The sequence below is a fragment of the Parasteatoda tepidariorum genome, chromosome 5, assembly GCF_982258835.1.
Source record: "Parasteatoda tepidariorum strain Cologne lab strain chromosome 5, Ptep-v5.0, whole genome shotgun sequence".
Taxonomy (NCBI): Eukaryota; Metazoa; Arthropoda; class Arachnida; order Araneae; family Theridiidae; genus Parasteatoda; species Parasteatoda tepidariorum.
Window position 1 is genome coordinate 83,287,742 of NC_141759.1, and position 27,086 is coordinate 83,314,827.

A 27,086-nucleotide genomic window follows, 5' to 3' on the forward strand; every position below is an offset into this window, starting at 1 on the left:
TGAAAGTTTGCGTCCGATTTAAAACCTTATGAAATCCCACACACATTTTCATTAAAAATGTATTTATTTACCAATTACACATTTTCTATATCTGTCTCTCAAGTTTTTTCGCTATTTTAAAATTCGATTTTCTACATAAAATTTTTTTGTTACTAAAATTATCTTGTAGAGAATGCATGAAAATCCAAGGTCTTGAAATCAATATTATATCATTTATATTAACTGTTTATTTTAGCCATTAAAATTTAAACTTACAAGCCTATACACCAGCACTTTCATTTGGAGACATAGCAATACCATCACATAATTGTAAATTCTCTCATGATCTATGTGTATAGTTATCCTCTTGGTATATACAAATCTGTCATGTAGATGTATGTATGTAAGTTAATCATGCAAAAGAAATAAAAATTCAATAAGAAATAAACGAGCTTGAAAATACGTTGATTTTCTGTTGTGTAATTATAAGAGAAAAAATTAATGAAAAGAATGGAACATGCATGTACTTTTTTTAAACATGTATGATTTTTATTATATCTTTCAAAAAACAAACACAACTATTTATTTTGTTATTACTACATTGTAAATAGTTAAATAACTGTTTATTTAACGGCTATTTTGCTAGTCAATTTATAGAAATATATTTTATTAAATATACACAAAAATTAAATTTATAAAAAATTACATTTATAAAAAATGATTAACTAGTCCTGATTCGAAAATATGTTTATAAACATCTGTTGACATTTAATTGAACATATCTAAACATTAGTTAATAAATTTAAAATCAAAATATACTTACAATGCATTAATAAATAAAAATTAATTTTAAAGAGGCATTAATTTATTAATAAAAAAGTATAATATAATTTATTTATTAATAATATATTAATTAATTAATAAAATACAATTAATTAATTAAATATATTAAATACTATTAATTTATTAATAAAAAATATATAAATTAATTTTAAAAAACCATTTATTTATTAATAAATTAAAGACGTTAGTTAGTTCATTTATTATTGTATTTATTTCCGTTTCCTAAACTAAGCAGTTAAATCTTACAAACCGATAAATATGAAACCTGGCGAAAATTTCTATAAGTTCCTACAATATCCCTGCATTTGGCGATAAAGGATACAGAATTTTAATTTTTCTAGAGTGACTTATTAGAAAAATGATAAACAACTCGTAAATCTAGTAGCATTGTAGGGATAAAATACAAGACCTATAAATCAGAAAAAGAAAAAAAATGAAGCAATATGACTAGAAAAGATTTAGTACCGGGAAGAAGTAGAAAAAAAAAACAGCACTTGATCAGAATACTAATTTTCACTCTAATCCATTTATCCTACCACTTAAGCCTAAGCAAATGATACAAAATGGGTCATGTTTTTTTATCTTATCTTTCACATCATAGCCACCCTCTTGTTAAGTAGCCTTGTTAAACGCAGCCTCTGGAGCGAAGAAAAATGAGTCACTAGGACTATTTTAAGATCATCGATTAATCGGTCGTTTTAATCCTACATCGATTACTAAACTACTGACATTGGAATAGCAAATGAGAAAGAAACTGGGTGAAAGTTTCCATATCGTTGCGTTAACTATCAAATCGATCGTTCATCTGAATCGCTCTTGATTAATTGGTTTTTTTTTCTTTTGTTACTTTATAATAACATTGTTTTTTTTTTGCTTTCTAACCTTATTTTCATTTTTATTCTTCTAAATGCAATTATATATTTTTTTTCTTTCTTTCAATTATTTTTTCTTTTGTTCTATTACACGACTGAACTCACCGTGTAACTTTTTTAAAATCGTTTTCTTCCTATAAAACTTTTATTTCGTCTGCATGATTAACTTACATTATTGCACTGTAATAACAAAACCACTTTTTAATGTAAAATAATAAAAATAATTAAATTATTTTAATAAATAACATAAAATTTTGATGATTTGTGCTTTAATTTTATCAAATTACGTTTTCCTGTTGTAGTTTGTATTAAAGAGAAATTTTCAAAACGGAAAGACTTTTTATAAAACTTTTATCACAATTTAGAAACTTAATAAGCCTTTCCTAACCCTAAAAATCTGTTTAACGTACTGTATATACGTAGTGGTGAGCAAAGTGCTTTTCATATTTTAATTAGTAAAAGCTATATACTTTCTCTAGCACTTATATAAATTATATTTTAAATTAAATAAATTTCTTAATAGATTAAGTTGTTTTTGTTGTTGACGTATGCCTGTTTTAGGCCGAGGGGTGCGATTATTCTTGTTTTCCAGTGGCGCCTTCCTTGGCCAAGAATTCGACTTCTGCCACACCCATACGTCACACCCGTTTATACGGCGGACCCATTCAGACATTCATTCATCCACAGATCGTAATTTTGACCTGAATCAGAGAACGATCGATCTCCAATCCAGTACCCCCAGAGGTATGGATTTGTTATGGGAACATGGAGGACTTTGCGACTCGACAGATTTAACATGCATCAGTCACCATTTACTACACGAGGAGTCTTCGGCATTGGGGTTCGTTCGAACTCTCGGACATGGTCCCTACCGACCAGGCAATTCCAGCGCAATAGATTCAATTCAAAGATGTATTACAAAGACATCTGGGTCATCACTTTAATGGACTATCAATTGCTTACATAACTTTTTCATTGTCGTTAAGATTTGTTTTTTTTTCAATCAAATATAAATAGCGAGTTATATTTTCTCCATTATTTTCAATTTTTTTTGCACCAGCGTAAATGCTAATATTATTCTAACCCCAGTGAATATTTTTAAATTCTAATCTAGTTAAATCTGAATTATTATAATTTCTTATCGATTTCATCATATGTCCCACGTCAAAAATTCCTGCATTCAAAAATCCAGACGAATTAGTTAATGTTGCTTCTCGGCAGTGCACTGAGATTTGAGCTATGTTCTAATCGAGAGTACAAAGATAAATACAATATTAATATTTCACATAGCTGCGAGCTTTAACTTATTATGCAACCTTTACGCCAGGTGATTTTTATCTCGTGGAATTACGTCAAAGACGATGTTCATGATCCACGGATGCTGAATAAACGCATATCCTCTTAACATTTCAGCTATTTCTAAAATACTTTGTTCAGTGATAGTAAACTAAAATATAAGTTTTTGAGACAAGTTTAATTTTTACAATACTTATATTCAAATTCAGGAAAACGATTTCTTACATTGATCTTTTTTGCGTTCTATTTAAAATAATTACGTAAAGGCAAAATTATTTTAACTTTTATTTATTAAAATTAGTTGTGTTTGTAAACCTAACAAGACATAATAAGACTGGCAGTAAAACCATTTCATATCTACAGTCCATGGCCAAATTGTTAGTCGCACTATAACAGGGGTGGCGAACCTTTATACAACAACGTGCCATTTTTTATAAAAAATTGTTTAAGGAAATCACAAACGTGCCGTCAAATAATTTTGACTTCATGATTATTGGGAAAATAGTAATACTAAATACTATCAACTCAAAACTCATTATTTACATTGAAAAAAAATATACATTTTGCAATGTCTCAGTTATAGGCGTAATTCAACTTAAAGCAACATCAGTGGGACTTCTGTTGTTGCAGATTAGATGACAAATAAATTATATTAGGTTGTGAGATATTAGTTTAAGCAGGACTGTTGATTTCTTTTTTGCTAGTAATTTATAGTTAGCTTGTTTTTTATGGTTATTAATTGTATTTTTAGCATTAATTGTTAATTTTTTTATTAATAATTGTTTATTATTTTGTTTGTTTTTTGTGAATTTTAATTTAATTGTTACATGTGCTTCATAGCGTAATGACATTTGTGTAATAACAATTCATAGTGCAATAACAATTGTGATCGGTGGCGTGCCCAAAATATTGTGTCGCGTGCCATAAGTGGCACGCGTGCCATTGGTTCGCCATCCCTGCACTACAAGATTCGATGTAATAATTTGATCTAATTATTACAATATAATAATATAATACCTGATATAATAAGTATTCTATATTTATATAATATATCGTCTAATGTTGTTGTTTCTATTGCTACTTTCCACACTAGCAAGCCTGCTTGCTGAAACCGAGCAAATTTAAGGCAGAAGGTGCGTTTCTTGCTTTTCAGTGGCGCCATCTATGACCAAAAATTCGTCTTCAGCCACACACACGTCACACCCGTTTATAGGGCAGACCCATTCGTACTTCCATTCATTCATCCACAGATCGTAATTTTTGACCTGGATCAGAAAACGATCGATCTCCAATCCAGTATCCCCAGAGGTATTGATTTGTTATGGGAACATGGTGGACTTTGCGACTCGATGGATTTGATGTGCATCAGTCACCATTTACTACACAGGGAGTCTTCGGCCGGTGGGGTACGAACCCACGAACTCATATATATCGTCTAATTTATCCAATCATCAAATTTATATTATACGTCGTCTAATTTAACCAATTGATACCCGAACGTAAACAAGTGCAAACCGGTTTCAGTCGCGTAAAAACTATAAAGCTGTATAGTATCACCTGTTAATTAAGATTTTACATAGAATCCTATTGTGCATCTACTAATTTGGCCAGAGACTGTAGCTTCTCTTCGGGACAAGTTAAGGCTACCAAGGCTGAAAGTTATAATGCTTATAGAAGAATGTTTCAATCATTGTAAAACAACTGTTTATTAAGTTTTTCTTGTCATGGAGTTTTGCTCCTTGCGAAAACAAGCAAGTAAAAAGATGATTTTACTACCAGTTTACTGAAAGCTTTAAAGAATAAAATAGATTAATTCTTTACAGGGTTCCCATGGATCTTAGAAGATTATTGGTGTGGCAGTAAATTTATACTATTCCCTTTTTGAAATGCCTCTTCAACCCATTTATGCTTAGCGTCCTTTCAAAAATATGATTCCTTTATTAAAAAGAAAGCAAGTAATATTAAAAAAAAAAAAAAATAAAAGTCAATTCCTACTTGGATTAATAAAGAAAATTTTTATTTAAATTACATTCTATTAAATAATTAAAAAAATTTCTCCCTTATATAACTAAAATTAATTAATTAAATTTTATTAATGAATTAATATTTGAAAAACCTATATTAACATCAAGTGCCATCCACTATAAGTTCAAAAATGGAGTGGATGAATTAAAAGAATTTTTATTAACGATTTAAAATTTCAACAAGATATATCAGGGCTCGAAAAAACTCAGAAATTTTACCCGTCCCCGTGGACGGCTTGTCCAACCATGTACCCGTCCTCCTTTGAAACTAACTCGTAGCTTCTAAACAAATAAATATATAATTTTCTCTTATTTATTACAAACATTTATATAAATTGCACAATGAATTAGTAGTTACTAAGATTACAAATACTAGGATTGCATTATACAGTAATAAAAGGAATACTAGGTTACTAACAGGAACCTAGTATTTCTTTTATAAAATAATTTAAATGACAAATGTCAAGTTATCTGGAATGTCAATTTATCCGGGGTACTGCGTTTTTTAAATAAATCAAATATGACGTTTGCCAGTTGCACAATCAAGGTAATGATTTACAGAGGTTTCTGCACAGAAATCTGAAAAGGGTTTTCCATTTAGGTGGATATTCATAACTGCGTTTAACGCTTCTTTCTTAAGACTAGTACGCGATTTTTTTTCTTTGTAAATTCATTGTTGAAAAGCCCCTTTCAACCGCTGCAGTACGGGAGACAGAGAAAACATCAATTCCACCATGCGCAGTATGTTGCTGTATTTCTAGATTCGAGGGTTATTTTGGAAGTGAGGCGCTAGACTCTTGTAAGATAACAAAAATTGAAATTGAATCACGAACATTAACGGGAAAATGGCCGTCCGCGCGGACGTTGGATTCGAGAAATTAGTTGTCCGCGGGGTATTTTTGACCGCCGAGGACGGGTGGACGGGCTGTTTTTCGAGCCCTGTATAAATATATATAGGAAGAGAATGCGAACTAATAGTAGGAATTGAAAAATGACATCACAAGTGATTTCTTATCTAAAATAGTTCTGTCTCGCATAATATTTTAATAATATTAATTTCTAGATTCTGATCTGAAATCATTGCACAGTGCTTGCTTAAAGTTAAAGGGGTAACTAAGGAGAGAAATATCCTCTTTGTACATACAAATCTGCCATGTAGGTGTTTTTCATATAAAGAGTGCTTATTGCGGTTAGTCATTGATGTGCTATCGTATCGAATCAATCACAATCATGGCCATGTTATTGCTCAACGCTCTAAGGCCCTGATGGGGCCTTTTACCTTTATCATCTTGATTTTTTTGAAGTCGTGAACTAATTTTCATCATGAGTTTTGAAAGCAGAAAAAAAAATAAAAGGAAAAATAATTATGATAGAGAAAAAAGTCAAATGTAGTGTTGCAAATAAAATTTAATAAATTAAATTATAATGTAAAATTTATAAATTGTAAAAGGTTAAAACTTGTGAAGAATTAATTGAATTTATCCGATAAAATAGCATCGTTAGTGAAAAAATGGACTAGGTATCTGATTTTGAAATCTTCAATTAGTATTAATTTATTTTATAACCGTCGTTGAACAGCAGATCCAATTTTATGGGTTTACGACTACTAATGTTCAACTCCCGTAGCCTGTAATTTTGAACCCAATCCAGAAGACAAGGGAACTCCTGGATCGAGTATTGGGAGAAATTTACCTTCGTGGAGGACTTTTTGATGGAGCTAACCCACATTTGCGTTATATGGAGAGGAAGACCACGAGAAACTTCCCACGGTTAGCCTAACGACAAGGGGACTCTAACCCAAGATCCGTCTACCACTGAGGATTTTTCACGTCAGCACTGCGGTCGGTGCAAGCCGGATGCGGATTTCGTGTCGACTGGGATTCGAACCCGGTTCGCCTCATTGGAAGGCGAAAGCTATATCCCCTGAGCCATCGCGGCTCTCAATTAGCATTACTGTTTTAAAAATATTTTTGTAGTTTGCGCAAAGTTTTTTTTATGCGAAATTGTGTGTTAACCCTTTTGAAGGCCGTGGTAAGTATACTTACCACCACGTTTTACCACTTTTAATTTAGGTTTCCATATTTCAATAACTTCAGCTTTCTTGAAGTGAGTTTGAATAAAATTGGTAACCATTTGTCACTTTTAAAATACGTATAAAAGTTATAAAATACATAATTCCTTTTGAAGTTTGTAGCATTTAAGGAATTTATTTCATACATGAAGAAAAATAAAAGTCAGTATGTTCCTAATAGGTCACGTTAAATATATTTACAACCAAAAAAATGGCATTTTTATAAACTAAATGAGTTTTTTTTTTATATCAATTACTGCTCTTAAAACAATTTCAATTCCAAAAATACTTTAATTTACCTTTACTGGAAATAAAGAGCCTAAATAACTGCCTTGAAAATTTTAAAAAGCAGTAACGAATATAAAACATATATCGATATATTTTAATTTCTATGAAACCGCCACTAAAATTTATTTTCCAAAGTAAGTATATATGCATGAAAATTCCACCTTCTGAGCAACTTAACGATAAAGTGGTACATTAAAATAATTAATATCGTCTAGCATTAACCTAAATTTCACACTTTTCTTAGTAATTTATTTTGGAAGTTTTTTAGTATTTACATTATTGTAATTGCACCAGGCAGGGGATGCATAAGTAATTATAGGTTTGATATATGTGAGGTATATGTATAGTTTGTTTTTAAATGACATTTTGGAGTAAGGACCAAGTAGACATTTTAATTTATTGCATATTTCAGTGACTTTAGCTATTATTTTCTTAACATGATCATTCCAGTAAAAAAAATTTTTTATTGTGAGGTCTAGATAGGTAGCTTTATTAACATTACCCTAGCAACAAAATAACTTGGGCCAATATTCATGAATATTGGTTCAGTAAGGATTCAAAGAGCCTTTATTTTTCCGATATTGGCCCTATATGGAATTGATACGTTCCCCCGATATTTTATATCCATTATTTAGCCAATGTAGGACCTATGTAGACTATTCTAGGACCAATATTAAAAGTCTAGACATCCCAATGTAGGTCTCTCGGTGCAAGTTCTTATAGAACCCAACTGGGGCCAAGGTAAAATTGTTGCTATGATAGTAGTATTTCCAAAGAAAGTTAATGTACTTTTTATAAAACCAACCAATTAATATCCTACAAATATATTTCATAAAAAATTATAATATGCAGTGTTACCGACCAAAAATACAGAAGTTTGTTTATGTTTTGCGTTGCCATTTTCATTTATGAAGATTTGGCAAACCTGTGGGAATCTTGTATTTCGCTTTTATCTTACGAAAAATAATATCGTGAAATGTTGCATTCCAAGGAAGACAATTGAGTTTTGTTCCATACTCCAAATAACTCTACAATCATAGGGCAGTAATCAGTCTTAAATGTGTAATAGTTATTCGATATATTATGATGCATAAACCACTATCATTCAGTCGGTAATGGTGGTTAAAGAACGTAGTGGTTTATGTGATACTAGGAACACAATTTTTGGGTATCACATTTTATAGAAGACAATGATTGGAGTTTGTTCCATAAGCTCAACAACTCTTTCTGAGTCATTTTGAAAAACAGTGATGTACAACAATTATTGGACCACCTAAGACCATCCCTTGCGTGATAGTGGCTTTAGAATATGGTAGTTTAAGTGATACTGGAAAAACTATCTTTGGGTCTTACATTTCATAGTAGATAGTGCTTGGAGTTTGTTCCACATACTTAATAACTCTTCAGGAGTCATTCTGTGGGCAGTAATCAAAGTCTTGAAAGTACAGTAAGTATTCGATCTCTTTTTATATCTAAAACCACTATCATCCACAGGATGGAGACCAATTTTACTGGCGCACATACCAGTTATGAAAATATCTTCCAAATAGAAAAATTCCATTTCCAATGCAGCTTTATACAAACCGGGTACAGCTTCTCCGGAAAATACATATCCCGTTCCCGATAGATATGGTGGATATTCCTTGCCAGAAAACATTTCCTCCGAAACGTACCACTTAGAATTTCGGTCTTTAACTGGCGCAGCACCTTTTATGAGACAGCCCATCAGCATTTTCGGATGTCCCTTAGATTGCAATCTTTCACGAAGATTGGGCAGGTTGACAAACATGTCATCGTCTGTTTTCATAACATACGTGGCATGTGCACAGGTTTGGTTGACCCATTTCAGCAACATCACAGACTTTAAGGTTAGGTTGTTGTAAGTGTCCAAGAAGTCTTCCTGGATGATATCGTTGTGTTCATCGCCCTCCCTGACAACAGCAGCGTTCAAGACATCGTCGTTGGTTCTTCCTAGAAGGAAATATATCTGAATATCGGGCATTGCATGTTGTCCCCATGTTTGTCGAATGGCATCTCTGGCTTTGGAGTTTGGGATAGCCGAGCACACTACAATCACGAGAAAGACACTGCCGTTGCATGGTAGCTCGGGCTGTATGAGACTGGCATTAGTTTCAGGGAGTATGTAACTGGATAATAGTCTGCGTAGAAGAATGGGTGACTGATAATTCCGTGCTGATGCCTCAGAAACTGCTGGAGTGTTATTTCCCACACTGGCTGAACTGTACTGTACTGGCATGTAGCAGTATACCCATATGATGGCGGCAAATGCTATCAGCAGACAAATTCTAACGATAACACTTTGAGTAATCATCCACAAAGTTTCCTATTTCTTTCCTCTGTAACAGAATAAAAAATTATATTTAAATAGCAATTTGAGAAAGCACTATACAGTCGAACCTTGTTAACGCGGGACTATCGTAATTATTTCATGTTAACCGAATTTCGTTTTATCCGATACATCATGAAAAAAATTTATTACGTATTTTTAATACATATTATGTACTAAATTATTGTATGCAAGCAATACTATTATAAACCAAACGAAGTAAAATAAGCTTGAATGGTTTTAACTACTTTATTAAACTATTTTATTTATTTGCCCATCTGCTACTTCTGAACAAGGAAGAAAATAGAAATAGCATTCCTCAAAATGAATGATTGGGATTTCATTCACATGCTTATTATCTGTGATGTGTCCAGTTTCTTTTCATGTTAAGCGATAATCAGATTGAAAATTTCATGTTAAACTTTATTTTATTTTATAACCTTTGTTGAACAGCCGACCCAATTTCAACGATTTACGACTACTTATGTTCAACTCCATAGCCTTGTAATTTTGAACCCAATCCAGAACACAGGGGAGCTCCTGGATCGAGTATTGGAAGATATTTGCCTTCGTGGAGGACTTTTTGATGGATCTAATCCGCATTTGCGTTATAGCTCGTTCACCAGGAGTTGGCACTTGGCTCCGCCTTCATCACGTGGTATGCGACGATACCATTTCGCTATTTTTGGGAGAAGGTTGGGAGCAATCCTGAACAATGTTGCTATTTGGCGATCGTTAAGCAAAAATATTTATTTCGCAAACTTTATGTGCATTTTTTTAACAATAAATATTTCATAAATTTGATGATATTTTGCACCATTTTTTATGATATTTCTTTCTTTTGAGTGAATACTTTGTCCTTTATGAGTCATTTCGCTGGGAGTACAGCAGTTTTTAAATTTAAACTATATTTAATTAGCTTGTGTAACAAAATGTATAATAGTAGATGATAAAGCAAAGTAAGTGACTGAAAAAGAATTCACTTTTCGTGTTTGGCGCAAATTAAGGGTTGTCTCAATTTCAACAACGGAGATGTTTCTCTTCTAACTCCCGCGCTGAAATGAACTCTGCGTCCCAGGAGGTGGAGCCAAGTCTCAACTTCTGGTGAACGAACTATACATGGAGAGGAAGATCACGAGAACCTCCCACGGTTAGCCTGACTGCAAGGGGACTCTAACCCAAGATCCGTCTACCACTGAGTATATTTCACGTCAGCACTGTGGTCGGTGCAAGCCGGATGCGGAATTCGTATCGACTGGGATTCGAACCCGGTTCGCCGCATTGGTAGGCAAACGCTCTATCCCCTGAGCCATCGCGGCTCTCATGTTAAACTTGTAAAATACAACAATAATTGATTGCTGATTCGCGGGACCAAACATGTATTTGGTTTAGTGTCGATATCTCACTTTAAGCAGTTCCGCGTTAATAAGATTCGACTGTATTTCAACTGGAAGCAAATGATACCATAGCTGCATATTCTTCCAGATTTTCCAGAAAATTTTATTTTTATATTTAAAGCGATAAAAAAGCTTACGCCATATTTCATTCTTTAAAAATTTCTGTCTGTGGCAGACCGTGCAAAGTCATAGGGGGGCGAGCCACGTTAGAAGTAAAATTTCGAGCAGTGAGGATTCCGGCACGAGTTGTGATTACCAGGAAAACTAGGTCGCTGCTTTAAAAAATGCTTACTACTTGTATATATGCAAATAGATCGTTGTAAATAATACTTTCAATAAATTTTAATGTATATTTTACTTTTATCATCAATCGCCTCTGATTTAATTTTCTGACTTTATACACTAAGTCACCTAGTCACCCTTTTCTTTCCCACTTTTCATTGAACTTCATGACTTTCAATGCATGAAAAACAGATTCGATGAATTGGTCAATAACTTCAATTTGTCGGCATTCTTGTGATTTCCAAAGTGAAACTATGTGTACGACTACACATAAGTTTTTTTGATTTTTCAATTTTTATTCTATAATTTTTATTCTACAATTTTTATTCTAATTTTATTTTTAGGTCCACTTCGGCCTCTGGCACCCTGACCAACCGACAGGACTAGGACAATTTTTATTTCATTACCATTTGGGAGAATCGTTCTTGCCAAGAGCGAAAGTTAACGCCGTATGCGGTAGTAGTCTAAGTATTTAATAAGATATTTACTTCTAGTTAAATAATTTATGCCCGGTGACATAGTGGTAGCTCTCCGCACATTCGTGTCACAGGTCCTTGGTTCGATCCTTGGGCCGGGCAAGGACTCAGCCTTTCATTCCTTCAATGGGTCGATAAAATGAGCACCAAGCGTGCTTGGGAACTAAACACTGGGGGTTACGCGTTCGGCTGACCACCCAACTGGAACATCTGCTCTTGCGCCCCAGAGCCCAAGGCCAATGAAACTGAGATGGGAATAGTAGGTTTTGGCCCTCTGTGGGCTGTTGTGCCACTGAGTTTAGTTTAGTAAGTAAATTAAAGTATTTTTGGAATTGAAATGGATATAGGAAAAACATTCATTTAGCTCTTTAGATAAAATTAATTTAAATTCTAACGCCTTTTTTTGATGGTAAGTATGTTTATCACCACCCGTAGGGTGCTTAAAAGTAGAAAACTGGCATCTACCTTTTTACATAAATTTTATAAATAATTGAAACTGAAAAAGAAATTTTGTATTTTATAACTTTTTATACGTTTTCTAAAACTGGCATATGGTCATGAATTTTACTCACATGCTATCAGATTTGAAGTTATTAACAAATATAAACAATTAAAAATGGTAAAATAGTTTCCTTTGTACTTCTAAAATTTGTTTTAAGTATACTTATCACGACTTTGGAAAGGGTTAAGTAACTACATTGAACTTTAAATCAGAAAATTTTGTTGTTTTTTTTAAAATAGAGGGAAAATTAAAACACGAATATCTTGTTGTTTTTAAACCTAAATTGAATTATCCGGTTAAATTTAAAAATAATAAAAAGAAACTATTTTTCTATTGTTATTTCGCTACAACTAAAAATTGTTTCTAAATTTCTTTGCGAAGACGGTACAAGTTCATGAAGCAACTATGTTACACTTAAAATTTCAGGAGGTATTATATTTACTAACAAATAAACTACAATGTAGTTAATAGATATAGTTCAAAGTTTATATTTCTTATTTACAAATATTTAATAGAAATATCATTCATTTACCTGAATAAACTCGGTCAATTATTATATTTTTTGAGTTTTTTTTTCTTGCAAAACTTGAAATTTGGGTGGAGATTTACTCTTGTTTCTCTTTTAACCTATTTCTGAAAGAGACGAAAATGAACAACTGTTTCTCAGTATCAGCTCGAGAGATCTCACCGATTCATCGATTATAATGGAAAAAATATGATATATTTCTTGGATTTAAAAAAACATACTAATCAAGGGACCGTTCATATATTACGTAAGCATCTTTCTGGCAATTAAACCCTTCCTTGTGAAAGTAACTAAAGTTAGTTACATCCCCTTATAAGCTTATCTACTTTATGTTTTAGATTTACATCCCCTTATAAGCTTATCTACTTTATGTTTTAGAAAAAGCAATCAGCTTTAAGAAATTCGATAACTATACACAGTTTTATTGTTGTCGTAATCGACGCATGATTTTCAAAAATTTAACTATCCAAAATCATTTATTTATTTTCAAAAAAATAATAATAAATAAATAAATAAACAGTACCAGAACTTTCTTATTTCAAATCTGTGAAGAATAAAGCTATTAATTTTTTTCTTAAAAAAAAGGGGAAAAAAACAGTACCAGAACTGGCTTATTTAAAATCTGTAAAGAATAAAGATATGAAATTTTTTTTAGGAATAAAGAAAATAAAAACAGTACGAGAACTTTCTTATTTAAAATCTGTAAAGAATAAAGATAATTTTAAAAAAAAGAAAAGAAACAAACAAAAACAGTACCAGAACTTCCTTATTTAAAATCTGTAAAGAATAAAGATATTAAATTTTTTTAAAAGAAAAAAAAACAGTACCAGAACTTTCTTATTTGAAATCTGTAAAGAATAAAGATATTAAATTTCAGAACTTGCTTATTTAAAATCTATCAAAAATAAAGATATTCGATTCTTAAAAAAAGAAAAGAAGGAAAAAAACTTATTTAAATTGTTTGCGAGATTTGAGAGTCCATTGCATAGAGATTTGAAAAAATAGTTTACAGGTGATTATAATTTTTTTTTTTTAGAAACATGAAATGTTTATCTACCCACACATCAAATATTTGTTTTTGAATCTAAAGTCAAAGCTTTGCATTTTCTGGTGCAATTTATCACCTGCTTTGCTAAAAATATTGACTACTACAGCAGGGTTCTCACGGTTTGGAAAAAATTTTTTAAGTGGCAGCAAAATTCAGATAAATCTGGATGAGCTACAGTAAATTTTTAATTGAAAGTAAATATATATATATGGGTGCAAAAAATACCTCGGGAATAATTTCGTAATTCTCAAAAGAAAGCGAAATTTAAGCATTTATCAGTAGTCTTGAAAAATCTTAGTTACTACTCATTTATTTTTCCACTACTCATTTATTAGTTACTACTTACTTTCATTACTACTCATTTATTAGTTACTACTCATTCGCGGGAGCCCTGTACATGGATGCCTAAAAATGCATTGAAGGAATGCTTTAATGTAAAAGTATTTGTTTAGGTATATGCCTTTCGGCACTTGCCTATTCATCGTAGTTAATTGCCAGTTGGTAAAGCAAGAAAACATATCTGAATTGGGTATACTATAGCCTACGTCACAGGTTGTGTTATTCCTACTAAATTTAACCCATGAACGGCATTTTCTGCGAGCCTAACTTCAAGCTACAAATAAACAAACGAAGTGTTTGATCGTTTAAATAGCTGCTCGCCAGATTTTATTGCATTATAAAGAAAAGTAATTGATATTCGATTTTTGATTAATAATTGATTTATGTGGATAGTGGCATTTATGTGGATTGTGGCATAGAATTTAGCATTGCGTCATGGTAAATGTTATTCCTACTAAGTGGAAGTAGTTGTGTTTTTTTTTATATTATACCCAATTATACAATTTTAAAATTCGTGAGAACGGAAATTCGAAACCAGACTGCCGAAGACTGTAAAACAGTGATAGTGCAGTAAAATGTGACTGGTTCACTCTAATTTTGTAGGGTCACAAAGTCCTCCATTTTCCCATATATATATATATATATATATATATATATATATATATATATATATATATATATATATATATATGTATTTTAAATTATACCTCTGGGGATACTGAATTGGTGATCGATCGTTCTCTGGTTCAGGCCAAAATTGCAATCTGTGGATGAATGAGTAGGTGCACCCTATAAACGGGTGTAACGTATGAGTGTGGCAGAAGTCGAATTCTTGGCCATAGATGGCGCCACTGAAACACAAGAACAATCACATTCCTTATACCTTAATGGCCGACCACAACACCAACAGTTTACAAAAGAATATCAATGTACAAACAAATAAAATAGGTAAAAAGATAACAAGTATAAAATTAAGAATCTTATATCTTATATCCATCGTTGAACAGCCGACCCAATTTTGGGTTTACGACTACTAATGTTCAACTCCGTGGCCTTTTATTTTTGAGCTAATTCAGAAGACTAGGAAACTCCTGGATCAGTACCCCCAGAGGTATTGATTTGTTATGGGAACATGGAGGACTTTGCAACTCGACAGATTTAACGTGCATCAGTCACCATTTACTACGCAGGGAGTCTTCGGCCGGCTCGGATCGAACCCACGAACTCTTGGACATGGGCCCAGTGCCCTACCAACCAGGCTATCCCTTCCCAAAAATTTAAGAATCTGGGTAAAATGGAAGATTGAAAAAAAACAGTATTAAAATTTTACTAACTGTTGTTAAAAAAAATTAATTAAGCAAGCATTACGAAGTGCGTTAAAATTTTGACCACATAAACTACCACAGTGCTTTCAAAAATAGAAAGTAGTAACTAGACTGTAAGGAGATTTATTTTTTCTTGTTATTAGGTGCGAATTTCATGTAAAAATAAGTCTTTTTTTATGTTTTTTCCCCTGTATATATTCACAACCCTACAATAATGGAAGAGCAGAGATGTCAACTGCTCCGGACACGCCAAAATAATTTAAAAAACGGTAAAGAATTGCAAACTAAATTTTGCAAATGCTTGACTAATTTTGCCTGCTTTCTAGAAAGTTTAAGGTGACACAACTTTAATAAGTTGTGAATTATATAAACCTACGAATAGTTTAGAAATAGTGGTAGATAAAAACCTAATAATTTGAATTTATTTAACCAGGAATTACAATTAATAAGCTACCACTTAAAAATATTTATTCGCTGTCCGGAGTAAGTTGGTATCTCTGGAAGAGATACTTTGAGTTTTCGAATTCTTCGAAATTTCTCAATAAAAAATTAATTCTTAAGGGATTATTTTATAACTTTCAAGATGTTCATGAGATTTTTCATATTAATCAATAAGATTTAAAGTTTTCTGAGGTTTGGGAGACCAGTAATAAATTGCGAAAGAAAAACGTATTTTTTAGCGCCCTATGCCAAAAAATCAAACAATAGGCTTGTAACTTGCATTGATTATTTTAGTTGTTATTTTTTATAACTGCATATAATTTCGTAAACCCAGAGTAAATACTTCTGAAGATATAGTCATTTATATACATTTAAAAAAAAATTTAAACTATGAAGTTTCGAATGCCAAAAAATATTTAGGATGTAACTACATTAAAAATTCATGAAATAGAAAAAGAAATGAATTCAGATAAACCATCAGTAAACTATAAAGTTTCGAATGCTAAAAAAAAATTACGAAGTAACTAGGTTATTAATTTATGGAATAGAAAAAAATTAGTTCAGATAAACCAAGATTAAACTATGAAGTTTCGAATGCTAAAAAAATATTCAGGAAGTAGCTACATTAAAAATTTATAAAATAGAGAAAAATAAATTCAGATAAATCAAAAGTTAACCATGAAGTTTCGAATGCTAAAAAAACAAATTACGAAGTAACTGTGTTATTACTTTATGGAATAGAAAAAAAATGAGTTCAGATAAATGACTATGAAGTTTCGAATGCCAAAAAAATATTTAGAATGCAACTACACTAAAAATTATAAATTTATTAAAAGAAATGAATTCAGATAAACCAAGAGTAAACTATGAAGTTTCGAATGCTAAAAAAGTATTCAGGAAGTAGCAACATTAAAAATTTATAAAACAGAAAAAAATGAATTCAGATAAATCAAAAGTAAACCATGAAGTTACGAATGCTAAAAAAAATTACGAAGTAACTACGTTATTAATTTATGGAATAGAAAAAAATAAGTTCAGATAAACCAAGAGTAAACTATGAAATTTTGAATGCTAAAAAAATATTCAGGAAGTAGCTACATTAAAAATTTATAAAATAGAGAAAAATGAATTCAGATAAATCAAAAGTAAACCATGAAGTTTCGAATGCTAAAAAAATTTACGAAGAAATTACGTTATTAATTTATAGAATAGAAAACAAAATGAGTTCAGATAAACCAAGAGTAAACTATGAAATTTTGAATGCTAAAAAAATATTCAGGAAGTAGCTACATTAAAAATTTATAAAATAGAGAAAAATGAATTCAGATAAATCAAAAGTAAACCATGAAGTTTCGAATGCTAAAATAATTTACGAAGAAATTACGTTATTAATTTATAGAATAGAAAAAAAAATGAGTTCAGATAAACCAAGAGTAAACTATGAAATTTTGAATGCTAAAAAAATATTCAGGAAGTAGCTACATTAAAAATTTATAAAATAGAGAAAAATGAATTCAGATAAATCAAAAGTAAACCATGAAGTTTCGAATGTTAAAAGAATTTACGAAGAAATTACGTTATTAATTTATAGAATAGAAAAAAAATGAGTTCAGATAAACCAAGAGTAAACCATGAAATTTTGAATGCTAAAAAAATATTCAGGAAGTAGCTACATTAAAAATTTATAAAATAGAGAAAAATGAATTCAGATAAATCAAAAGTAAACCATGAAGTTTCGAATGCTAAAAGAATTTACGAAGAAATTACGTTATTAATTTATAGAATAGAAAAAAAAATGAGTTCAGATAAACCAAGAGAAAACTATGAAATTTTGAATGCTAAAAAAATATTCAGGAAGTAGCTACATTAAAAATTTATAAAATAGAGAAAAATGAATTCAGATAAATCAAAAGTAAACCATGAAGTTTCGAATGCTAAAAGAATTTACGAAGAAATTACGTTATTAATTTATAGAATAGAAAAAAAAATGAGTTCAGATAAACCAAGAGAAAACTATGAAATTTTGAATGCTAAAAAAATATTCAGGAAGTAGCTACATTAAAAATTTATAAAATAGAGAAAAATGAATTCAGATAAATCAAAAGTAAACCATGAAGTTTCGAATGCTAAAAAAAATTACGAAGTAACTACGTTATTAATTTATAGAATAGAAAAAAATAAGTTCAGATAAACCAAGAGTAAACTATGAAATTTTGAATGCTAAAAAAATATTCAGGAAGTAGCTACATTAAAAATTTATAAAATAGAGAAAAATGAATTCAGATAAATCAAAAGTAAACCATGAAGTTTCGAATGCTAAAAGAATTTACGAAGAAATTACATTATTAATTTATAGAATAGAAAAAAAAATGAGTTCAGATAAACCAAGAGTAAACTATGAAATTTTGAATGCTAAAAAAATATTCAGGAAGTAGCTACATTAAAAATTTATAAAATAGAGAAAAATGAATTCAGATAAATCAAAAGTAAACCATGAAGTTTCGAATGCTAAAAGAATTTACGAAGAAATTACGTTATTAATTTATAGAATAGAAAAAAAAATGAGTTCAGATAAACCAAGAGTAAACCATGAAATTTTGAATGCTAAAAAAATATTCAGGAAGTAGCTACATTAAAAATTTATAAAATAGAGAAAAATGAATTCAGATAAATCAAAAGTAAACCATGAAGTTTCGAATGCTAAAAGAATTTACGAAGAAATTACGTTATTAATTTATAGAATAGAAAAAAAAATGAGTTCAGATAAACCAAGAGTAAACTATGAAATTTTGAATGCTAAAAAAATATTCAGGAAGTAGCTACATTAAAAATTTATAAAATAGAGAAAAATGAATTCAGATAAATCAAAAGTAAACCATGAAGTTTCGAATGCTAAAAGAATTTACGAAGAAATTACGTTATTAATTTATAGAATAGAAAAAAAAATGAGTTCAGATAAACCAAGAGAAAACTATGAAATTTTGAATGCTAAAAAAATATTCAGGAAGTAGCTACGTTAAAAATTTATAAAATAGAGAAAAATGAATTCAGATAAATCAAAAGTAAACCATGAAGTTTCGAATGCTAAAAGAATTTACGAAGAAATTACGTTATTAATTTATAGAATAGAAAAAAAATGAGTTCAGATAAACCAAGAGTAAACTATGAAATTTTGAATGCTAAAAAAATATTCAGGAAGTAGCTACATTAAAAATTTATAAAATAGAGAAAAATGAATTCAGATAAATCAAAAGTAAACCATGAAGTTTCGAATGCTAAAAGAATTTACGAAGAAATTACGTTATTAATTTATAGAATAGAAAAAAAAATGAGTTCAGATAAACCAAGAGTAAACTATGAAATTTTGAATGCTAAAAAAATATTCAGGAAGTAGCTACATTAAAAATTTATAAAATAGAGAAAAATGAATTCAGATAAATCAAAAGTAAACCATGAAGTTTCGAATACTAAAAAAATTTACGAAGAAATTACGTTATTATTTTATAGAATAGAAAAAAAAAAATGAGTTCAGATAAACCAAGAGTAAACTATGAAATTTTGAATGCTAAAAAAATATTCAGGAAGTAGCTACATTAAAAATTTATAAAATAGAGAAAAATGAATTCAGATAAATCAAAAGTAAACCATGAAGTTTCGAATGCTAAAAGAATTTACGAAGAAATTACGTTATTAATTTATAGAATAGAAAAAAAAATGAGTTCAGATAAGCCAAGAGTAAACTATGAAATTTTGAATGCTAATAAAATATTCAGGAAGTAGCTACATTAAAAATTTATAAAATAGAGAAAAATGAATTCTGATAAATCAAAAGTAAACCATGAAGTTTCGAATGCTAAAATTTTTTTTTTCGAAGTATCAAATTGAATATAAATAATGGCAAGATTAGAGGCTGCTATTAAGATTTGAAGTAATTAGTCCTAATTTGTTTATAATTAGATTTTTGTAAAAACAACTTTCAGCAATTGAAACTTTATACTGTATTCTTGGTTTATCTGGATTCATTATTTTCTATACATTAAATTTTAAATTAGTATTGTACTTGGAAGAAAATTTGTCACGCTATATAGCGTTCTCTTAGTGAAGGCGTGCCGTTTTTTATGTTTTGCATAGTACAATAAAAAAGCTCTTATTTCTAACTACTAAAATTAATGTTATTCAAATATAGTAATCGCAGCGTCCTGCCAAAAAAAAAATTAAAAATATTAGTCAATTTGCTATTACAATAACTAACAACAAGTTTCAAATTAAAAAATTACTGAAATACTTAGTTTTTAGATTTCACTATATTTAAAAAAAGGCGCTATCAGTTTTATTACTAAATATTATTATTTAAAATTGATAATTAAAAGTAGTATTTAGTTTCATTGAAAGATTCGTTAAAAGAGTAATGTTCGCGTATGAGTTGTTATTAAAAGAAAGGAAAAAACACCACACGTCACCTACCACTATTTTATTGTAATCGCAATTAGATGCTGCGACAGCTGTTAATATCCATCTTCATATTTTGTGAAAAGATTGCTCGTAAAAAAAAAAAAAAATTAATAATGGAAATTTTTATACTACCGCTAGAAAAATTTTAATTATTTGTATATAAAATTCCAAATTGCTATTAGGTTATAATAATTTGATAATTTCTAAAAATGCTGGAAAGGAAACTAGCATGTGATGTCACGGAAGTGATAAATCTAGTGGTGGTAGATGAGTTTTCGCAAGGCTACAAAAATCAGTTTAATATGCCTTAGGAACGCTCTATCCCCTGAGCCATCGCGACTCAGGGTACAATTATTTTATTTTATAACCGTCGTTGAACAGCCGACCCAATTTCATGGGTTTACGACTACTTACGTTCAACTCCGTAGCCTTGTAATTTTGAACCAATCCAGAAGACAAGGAAACTCCTGGATCAGTACCCCCAGAGGTATTGATTTGTTGTGGGAACATGGAGGACTTTGAGACTCGACAGATTTAACGTGCATCAGTCACCATTTACTACACGGGTAGTCTTCGGCCGGCGAGGATCGAACCCAGGACCTCTTGGATATGGGCCCAGCGCCCTACCGACCAGGCTATCCCGGCCCTTAGGGTACAATTATTGAACTTTTGGAAGAAAATTTTCTCCAAGTTATTAATTTTTCTCTAATACTTGTTATTCCTTTAAATAAAATTTCCTAGATATTTCGCTCATTATAATGTATTAATTATTTTTTTTCCACCTTTGTTTATATTTTAGAGATGTAGAGATAAAATAGAAAGCGGATCGGCGAGTTATTACAATTATTTGTGATATTAAAGAACAAAACAAAAAAAATTTTATGAGAAAATCTGTAATAGAGTCAAAATTTTTCAACTGTAATTGGAAAGAGATATTATTTTTTGAAAATCCAGTGCATTAAATGAGCTTTTATGTGTTTAGTCAAGTGTTAAATCCATTTAAAAAAAAAACTATTTTCAGTTAGTTATAAAGAATTGAACTTTTTACTCCTATGTATTTAGAAGGGAAAAAAATATGTTTTGAGAATCGCTGAAGAAATTTGAATAAAAATTTAAGGCATTATGTGAAATAGTAAATACTTTTTAGAGAATACATAGAAACTGTAAAATGTTACGAATAAAATATTACAAAAAGAAATTTTAAATTTTTTTTAAAAATATTTTTTTTTTGTATGTAGAGATAAAACATAAACGTCAAATAGGAAATCTATAACAGAATTTAATAACGAAAAATATGATTCAAAAATTTGAAAGAGCAAAAATTATTGAACATTTTTCAGCTCTGTTAGGTTTTTAAGAAAAAAATGACTTTTTACATACTTGCTACAAAGAAATTACAATTTCAGTCTTCAATAATTAAAGTAACGCCCCTTTTTTCGATGTAATTCTCAAATTTCGCGTTACTATGGCAACCAATTATAAAAACGAAATTTCATAATAAATTGTGAATGACAAATATTTTATGATTTTTGTTCTATTAAAGCATCGGACAATTTTTTTTCTTTTTTAAATTCTCTAACCTATTCCTCATTTAACACTGCTCTTATTTTTTCTCTGTGCGGTGTATTCTAATTTTTTTTTATTTCATAATTATTTAGCGAATTTGAAACTAATGTTTGGTGGTTATTTATTATTTTCTCGTTTTGTACAGTGTGCAAAATAAAAGCAAGAACAACTTAATAACTTTTGATCTAAAGATCAGGTTTTAACGCTGTAATATGCGACCGTAATTCGAGGGTCTAACCATACATATACTAATTCATTATTGCAGGCCGCATTTTAGAATAGATATCAGAAATAAAAAAATAATTTTTATTAATAAACATATATCAAAGACAGAAATCAATGTTTGGCGATTTATAAAAAGAATTACACTTAACTTATGAAAAAAGATTCCCTAGTTCAGCGATTCCCAAATGGTGTTCCGCAGAACTCTAGGGTTCCGTGGAAGAGTTAAAGGGATTCTGCGATTCACTTTTAATAACCAGATACGAGCTTTGAAACCTCTGACTACATTTAGATATAACCTATAATTTATTTAGTTTTTCTGTTGTTTTTGTAAAATTATTTCAAGTAATGAAATAGAAATGAATGAATGTATACCAATGAAATAGAAACGGCATTGTTTAAAAGAAAACATAACATTTCGAATAGCAATACATTGAATAATTTATGAAAAAAAAACAAAGATTTATAAAATACTGCATTAATATTCCCAGTCACGCTTTTCAAACCATATAATAATATATTTCATAACTAAATTCCTTAATAGAGAAATATGTTTTCCTAATAACTCTTTTCAACATTTGCAGCAGTTCTTTTGAGATTTTTTCTAGAAGTAAACCATAATTCGGCTTATTTCATTTATTTTCAGCTTATGTATATAATGACGTGAAAAACCGAAATCAAGAGAATGTCGACTTTCACCGGTGAATGTCAGCAACCACATAGCCACTTTGGTGCATGTCCGAAATATTTGTTATATCCGATTTGATATTAATTTACTCTTTGATATTATTATATTTATTCGATATTTTAATATCTGCTGAGTATAGATTAGAACAAACATCACCGTTCGGAGTACCGTGCAAATGTATACCTGGCAGTGGCACTGAGCCTTAAAAAATCATCAGTGTAGGGTATACCGGATAAATGTATAATGGGTAGTAACACTTAACTAGACCTAGTGTTTACTTTGGACCTTTACCAAAGGGAATGATTGTCGACATTCACCAGTGGAAGTCAACAATCACCAATTTCAGTCATTCACAATAGCATTACATCATAGATATCAAAAATAAAGTCATAACTAGACAATATATAGCACAAGGACTGCAGATTTTACAGTCTGACATAAAACCTGTTTTAAGATTATTGAGGATAAATTGGGGAATAAATTCGTTACTCTAATTAAATATTTTAAAAACAGTTTTTAAAATAAAAAACAGTTTTTTATGTTAATAATTTTTTTTTTTTATGTTATAACGTTCACTATTACTTTAAGAAACTTTATCTATAAAGTCGGGGTTCTGCCGAAAGGAGCTTAATTATTTAGGGTTCCGTAGCAAAAAAAATAGTGCGTGGAGTCCCTCCGCGCGGAAGAAGTTTAACTTCTCAACCAGCGACGTTAATTGTAGAAGGATCACTAGTTCTATTGTGGTTGCCTCGTCTCGCCATGGAAAATGTATTTGTATTAATAATGTATGTGAATGCGTCATAATGTAATTTCAGAAGAGAAAACCTAACAATCAATTGATATTCACAGGAGACGTACCTTGACATAACCTTAAATCCGTCGCATTGTCCGTGGGATTGTTTTCACTCATTTTTTACAATTGTTATCCACTAAATTTAAAAATAAAAAATACTACCCAATTAAATTATATGTGTATCAAAACAAACTAAAAAAATATTGAGTATAGTAAAGTGCGGCGTGCTCTCTGCTTTCGCTTATAGCACTGCGTTTCAATAGGTAAGGCATTTAGCCTAATAAGATTTATTTGAGCTCTGCGGCTCTTCTTCAAATTCAACATGCTTCCACCACAAACCACGGACTCACTAAAAAAATATTTATAGAAAAACAATACTTTTATGACTTCTATTATTTTTATGCTAGTGAGAAGCGAAACAATATGGAAATGAATGAGGGAAAACTGGATCCTACCTCGTGATTTCCCGGCTAATAAAAATGTAGAGTTAAACGTTTAACGCAACCTTGTTGGAAGTCGTATAAGAATTAAACTTCAAAAATTGGGAATCGCTGTTCTAGTTTAAAATTTAAAGGAGTTTTAAAGCAAATTTATACCAAACTTTTTCTAAAGGAGCAAATTTATACCAAACTTTTAACGTATTTCAATTTTTAATGTATTAGGACAAACAGAAAGATATTTAGAACCACGCATCTGCGTCTATACATAGAAAAAGTTGATGGTTAATTTTTATTGAGAAAAGGATAATCAATGAAAAGCTAAGAAAACCTCATAAGAGTGAACAGTGTGCATTGCATACACACTAATCACATTACATAGTATTACACACTTTTCAGATAAGTTAACTATGCATAATTTTTATTTTCTATGTTAATTTTTAATGTATTATTACTGTACAAATTAAAAATCTAAATAATGCAGAATCCAAACACAAAACTAGATTAAGAAATCGTATTTATTGCAATAGAAATGTAAAGAATGATAACACAATAAATAAATTTTCAGAAACAGTGCAGAACTAGGCATCACAAATAAGTAAGGAATGGCACGATCACAGATGAATTAAGCATTAAACAGTATCGTGGAATGAAATATCACAAAATTTCATATTCACATAGTAGTACTATTTATATCACACTTTTCAAAAAGAAAGAAATATTCATAAAATTTTTTTTTGTCTGTTCATGTGTATGATTCAAAAGTATTTAATAAAATCAATACACATAAATAATTTATAATCGAAGGCTTGAATTCAAAAAGAGTGCCTTTTTTTCTGAATTCTAACATTCATGCTATCGAATAAGGTTGGAGATTCTTTGGTGTGCAGTTAGCTTGTTCTGTTTTCGAACTTTTCTCACAAAAATTGATTTTTTTTTTTAAGATAAGAATTTAGATCTTTTAGAATTCAGCGCTTACAAATTTTTAAAACCAAAAATCAACCAGGAATTAAAAATTGTAAGCTCCATGAACTTTAATATCATGAAATGTTTGAAGTAAGTACTTAACAAATTTATCACCTGTCTTCAGTTCATTAACTCAATTAAATAAAATTTAAAAAAAAGGCTAATTACTTATATGTTATTTTGATGTAAGATTCAATTTTTTAACCTGATTAATTTTATTTGTCATTTAATAATTATTGAAAATACCTGTAGTAATTATCATTATAAATTGATTTATTACAGATTTATAACACATGAGCATAATTTTTTTTCTGAAATTGCAATAGAATGAATTTTTTTTATGATTAGAAAGACTTTTTTTGTGTGCAAATTTAAGCATTTCACAAAAGAGATTTTCCCTTTTGTAAAAATTCCATTCTTTCAGAGTACAATTTGTCTTGCACAGATTACTGTCTGCATAAAAAATCTTAAATAATTCGCAGAAATAAAGAATTGCATAATTATTAAAACAAATATTTTAAGGTTATGTTAATGTACTAACATACATTTCGTACAAGTTATTAATAACAAATATTTAAAATGCATTTCATTTATGTTAACAGAAACGTATGCCAAAATCATTGTACGGGTACTGTAAGATGCATGACTTTTAATCGATGCAGTAATATGTGATTGTGAAGATGTCATCAGAGAGCTGTTTCTTTTTTTCACAGCTATTTTAGACAATTTAACTCCAAACCTTCAACCTTCGCCGTATTAGAGCTGTACTTAACATGGGCAATTAAAAACGAAAAAAATTACATAAATATTACAATTAAATTAACATGGGAAATTAAAAGCAAAAAGCATGACACAATTAAATTTACACAGTCAACTAAAAGCATATTAACGATAACAACTAAATTTACAAGGGCAATAATAAGGTAAAAAGCATGGTAATTAAATTTACATTATCAGTTAAAAACAAAAAACATGGTAATTAAACATGGAATTAAATTTACAAAGCAAAAAGACATAGGCAAAAAAGTATCGAATTGAGAATATACTAAGCCAATGTATATTTCCAGCTAACTTAATTTAATTTGTTGTTATGAGTTGTAGTTACTAAAATTTATAGGGTTTGGTTTGCAATGGAACAAATTTATAAATCTCTAAACAAATATATATGTTGAATATTGATTCGAACATACTCTAAAACAAAATATTTAACTCTAATCACATATTGCATATCGATAAATTATCATAAAAGGGGAAATTCCATTACGATATGGGTTAAAATAAATTATGGTAATATTCTTATGGAGGCGTTAAAGTAGTTTACGAATAAAATTTGATTTACAAATAGGCGACATAACGGTTTCATGTTTAACAATTGATAGGCATTAGATATGGCATAAAAAAAGCAAACCCCGTTAAAATTATTAGCGAAAAAGTAACTTACTTCAATGAAAGTTCAATTTAAGCATCGATCAAGCTGCGTTCGTAAAAGTTAGAACGCACGAGTTATGAACCGGTATATCGATTAAAATATAAAAATAAATTAAACATGATCCCAACCGAGAGCCGAATACATAAAACGACCGTAATATCAATCACAAATGCAAACAGAGTGTAAAGATAAGAATAAGGACTCACTGATAAATTTTGCAGCCCCAATGATAGGATGGACAATTTTTTGATGTATACTATTAAAGTAAGTAATAAAACAAAACAAAAAAAATTCGTGAAATCAAGAAATTTTAGCTTAAATTAAAAAGCAACAAACAAAGTTCGAGTTAAGAAAGGCTTAATTTTGTATAGCTGATCACCTAACTGGTTGCGTATATCAGTTCCTGTCAATAGTAATAGATAATAAGTTGCAATCTATGAAACAATGAATATTTCTTAAGCCTAAGATAAAAATGAA

The 27,086-nt window shown here is 29.9% G+C and overlaps 1 protein-coding gene across 3 annotated transcripts; it reads right to left on the minus strand.

Annotated features, from left to right (window-relative positions):
* Nucleotides 1-7,745: 7,745 nt before the first annotated feature.
* Nucleotides 7,746-27,086, minus strand: LOC147809614 (beta-1,3-galactosyltransferase 1-like). Of its 3 annotated transcripts, none has more exons than XM_087164423.1 (2): nucleotides 26,816-27,086; nucleotides 7,746-9,730 (listed from the first exon to the last, which is right to left on the minus strand). In XM_087164423.1, exon 2 carries the CDS (start codon nucleotides 9,703-9,705, stop codon nucleotides 8,710-8,712), a length of 996 nt encoding a protein of 331 aa, XP_087020549.1. In that variant the 5' UTR covers nucleotides 9,706-9,730; nucleotides 26,816-27,086; the 3' UTR covers nucleotides 7,746-8,709. The 3 variants fall into 3 exon arrangements, with proteins under 3 accessions (XP_087020549.1, XP_087020551.1, XP_087020550.1); XM_087164425.1 differs by lacking the exon at nucleotides 26,816-27,086 and adding an exon at nucleotides 26,622-26,786; XM_087164424.1 differs by lacking the exon at nucleotides 26,816-27,086 and adding an exon at nucleotides 12,910-13,043.